Here is a 3,638-nt window from a genome sequence, read left to right on the forward strand (position 1 = left end):
ACGTTTAAAGAAACTTCAGCAAATACTAACAGCTCTTTATTTGCACCGTAGAGACGGCAAGTTACCAACAGCAACAAAAAATATGATTTTAAGAAGGAACAGAAATTCAAACAAACTCAATGCAGAATTAAAAAAAAAAAAAAAGTACACAACCACATCGTTCCCTCTGCGTCAAGTTGACGGAGAAGCAGAAATCCGGGTTGAACCTGCAACCCTTGCGGGAGGGGATTAGGCTCATCAGCCACAGGAGGTGGTGGTTGGACTTCTGTGGGTTCTTCTTCTGTGGGTCAGACAGGAGTGGATAGCTGCCCCCAGAGGACGACAACATGAGCTTCATTTGTCACGAGTCACCAGACTTCTCCTCCGGGTGATTTGTCATGTGACTCAGCAAATCAATTCTGCGGCTAAAACCTTTGTTGCACGTGTTGCACAAGTATGGCTGCTCGCCCGTGTGCGTGGTTATGTGGCTTTTAAGATGTGATGATTGAGTAAAGGTTTTTCCGCAGGTGTTGCACAGGTACGGCCTTTCGCCGGTGTGGATCCTCGAGTGAATCACCAGGTTTGAACGTAGCCTGTAACTTTTTCCACATGTTTTGCAGATGTAGGGCTTCTCATCCGTGTGTGTGGATATGTGGCTTTTAAGATGTGATGATTTAATAAAGGTTTTTCCGCAGGTGTTGCACACGAATGGCCTTTCACCGGTGTGGATCCTCGAGTGAATCACCAGGTTAGAACAATCTTTGTAACTTTTTCCACATGTTTTGCAGATGTAGGTCTTCTCATCCGTGTGTGTGGATATGTGGCTTTTAAGATTTGATGATTTAGTAAAGGTTTTTCCACAGGTGTTGCACACGAACAGCCTTTCACCGGTGTGGATTCTCGAGTGAGCCACCAGGTTGGAATTTTGCCTGTAACTTTTTCCACATGTTTTGCAGACGTAGAGCTTCTCGCCCGTGTGCGTGGTTATGTGGCGTTTAAGATCTGATAAATTAGTAAAGGTTTTGCTGCAGGTGTTGCACAGGTACGGCCTTTCGCCAGTATGGGTCCTCGAGTGAACCACCAGGTTGGAATTTTGCCTGTAACTTTTTCCACATGTTTTGCAGACGTAGAGCTTCTCGCCCGTGTGTGTGGTTATGTGGCGTTTAAGAGCTGATGATTTAGTAAACGATTTTCCGCAGGTGTTGCACAAGTATGGCCTTTCGCCAGTGTGGATCTTTATGTGATCCATTAATATACTACTTTTACTGAACTCTTTCCTGCAAGTGCTGGAAGAAAATGCCTTCTTCCCCGTGTGGGTCCTGGTCAGCTTTGATTTACAGTTGCTGTCTGACGGGACAGCAGCATCTTCGTGGTCACCGTGTCGTCTCATTGGCTGCGGATTTGCAGTTTTACTGGAGTCTGAGCGTAAACTTTCAGTCCCTTCCTCATCTTTGTTTTGAGCTTCAGGAGAAGTGTGCAACAACAGCTGGCCACAGTTTGGTCCTGGTTCACCATTTTCAACTTTCACATCAGCACCATTGACCAATGAGACATCCACCTCTACGTCCTCCTGCTTCATCTCCTGACCGCTGGAGTCTTCCTCCAGTTCTGTAGTCTGTGGATGCCCTGGTTCCTCCTGGTCCGGGCTGCAGCTCCTCTCCAGATTATGCAGGTGCTGGTCACTGAAAACCCCGTCCTCCTCCACCTTACAAACATTTTCTTGTGGGAGTTCTGGAATTACAAAAAGGGACAAAAAGATATGATTTTAACAAGTCAAAAGTGCTTCCCAGTGTTGATTATTTGGTTGTATTTGTGAGGTTTAAAGTTTGTCCTGAACCTTCGGTCTTCCCCTTCATCTATGTAGTATATTTGAAAACAAGTGCAGTACTCTGTGTGACCTTTAGGTGGCACTGTGACTGTACTCTTGTGTTACTATGTAGGTATCGAGACAGTTGAAGAATAAAGTTGTTGTTCTAGAAATGGCTTCTTCCGCGTCATATTTAACATGCTGTCAGAGTAAAAACTTGAAGTAAAACAAAGATGGGAAGACAAAATGGAGCAGATGAAACCTCCAATCTCATTAAGTCTAGAAGGAAATCTAGCAGAAAATTGGAGTCTGGATCCAGAGATTTGAACTGTTTCTTGTCGCCAGTGGAATCGACGAAAAGTCTGATGCAGTGAAAAGAGCCACGTTCCTACATGTGGCCAGAGATGAAGAAATTAAAAAGGTATACAACACTTTTGACTTTGATGAAAACGTAGATGACTATGATACGTTGAAAGAACTTTTCCGCCAACATTGTGAGCCAAGGAAAAATGTGACGCATTTGAGGCAAACTGATTTAAAAAAAAAAAGTGAAATACTGCAAGTTTGAGCACCTCCCAGACTCAATGATACGAGATAGAACCGTGTGTGGAATCACAGATGACCAAGTGAGAGGACGACTACTGAGAGAACCGGACCTCACGCTAAATAAAGCAATAGACATTTGCAGAGCCAGTGAGTTGAGTCGGAGTCAGCTAAAAAGTCTACATGAAGAGGTTGAAATTTCTGTCAATAAAGTCACAAAGCAAAAACAATGTGACAAACAGAAAGACAGTGGTGCCACAGCACAGAATGTAAAGATGAGAACTCAAGGAAACTGCACACGATGCAGCTACAGGCATGAGCCAAGGAAGTGCCCTGCCTACAGACAAGTGTGCAAAGCCTGCCACGGGAAAAGTCACTATGCCAAAATGTGCAACTCACGCAAGCACACAAATAATCATAAAGTGCATCATGTAAACAAGGCCGAGGCAGATGATCAGGAATTCGTTATTGGCACAATCCAAGCAGAAAAACAAGTCTCACAAATCGATGCAGTGGATACAAAGAAAGAAAAGTGGCGTGAAGATCTGATTGTCTACTTTTTTTTTTTTACCTTTTCTGCAAACATATTTATGGTTAATACCATAATGGTAAAAACCTAAGGCATATATATGTGCATTGTTACTATATTTAATATAGGCCCTCACCCCCCAGGCCAACGACCCCCACCCGGCGAGAGGCCAGCCTGCCCGTAGAGACAGAGCAGCCCCGGCCGACGACGCGGGCAGGTGCACCCGTCCCCACAAAAGCGGCCCTCCAGGACCAGAGGATCGCCCCGCCACAGAGGCAGCGGGGCGCTTCTCTGATTAGGGGCAGGGTAACGGCCCGGGCAGGCGGGGGAGAGATTTGTCCGTCAAGACTCCTCTCCCTGGCCCTGCCCCTTCTCAACCTTCCCCCAAACCTGCACCCAAACCTGGGACTTGCTGATTGGGCCGGAGCTTTGGGAGCTGCGTGCTGGCCTGCGGTCCCCACGCCTGGTCATCCCGTTGCTGCTTCCACCTGCCTGCTGTGCTGTTGCCGTCCCTGACCCACCAGTCTGGCCCTCGGCAGGAGGGTCCCCCCTTATGAGCCTGGTCCTGCTCAAGGTTTCTTCCCTCCTAAAAGGAGAGTTTTTCCTTGCCACTGTTTGGCTTAAGGTTTTTCTCCCACTTGGGGAGTTTTTACCTGCCATTGTTTATGTAATAACTGCTCGGGGGTTATGTTCTGGGTATGGGTCTCTGGAGAGCGTCTAGAGACAACTTTTGTTGTATTAGACGCTATATAAATAAAATTGAATTGAATTGATTGTCAA

The 3,638-nt window shown here is 46.3% G+C and overlaps 1 protein-coding gene across 1 annotated transcript; it reads right to left on the bottom strand.

Annotated features, from left to right (window-relative positions):
- Window positions 1-227: 227 nt before the first annotated feature.
- LOC133440406 (zinc finger protein OZF-like) lies at window positions 228-1,722 on the bottom strand. Its single transcript, XM_061717666.1, has one exon. It carries the CDS (start codon window positions 1,556-1,558, stop codon window positions 341-343), a length of 1,218 nt encoding a protein of 405 aa, XP_061573650.1. The 5' UTR covers window positions 1,559-1,722; the 3' UTR covers window positions 228-340.
- Window positions 1,723-3,638: the final 1,916 nt, after the last annotated feature.

This window comes from Cololabis saira, chromosome 3 (genome assembly GCF_033807715.1).
Source record: "Cololabis saira isolate AMF1-May2022 chromosome 3, fColSai1.1, whole genome shotgun sequence".
In the NCBI taxonomy this organism is placed as follows: domain Eukaryota; kingdom Metazoa; phylum Chordata; class Actinopteri; order Beloniformes; family Belonidae; genus Cololabis; species Cololabis saira.

Coding starts and splice junctions, on each gene's coding strand:
- LOC133440406 (XM_061717666.1), bottom strand. CDS start 1,558: ATGAAGCAGGAGGACGTAGAGGTGGATGTCTCATTGGTCAATGGTGCT.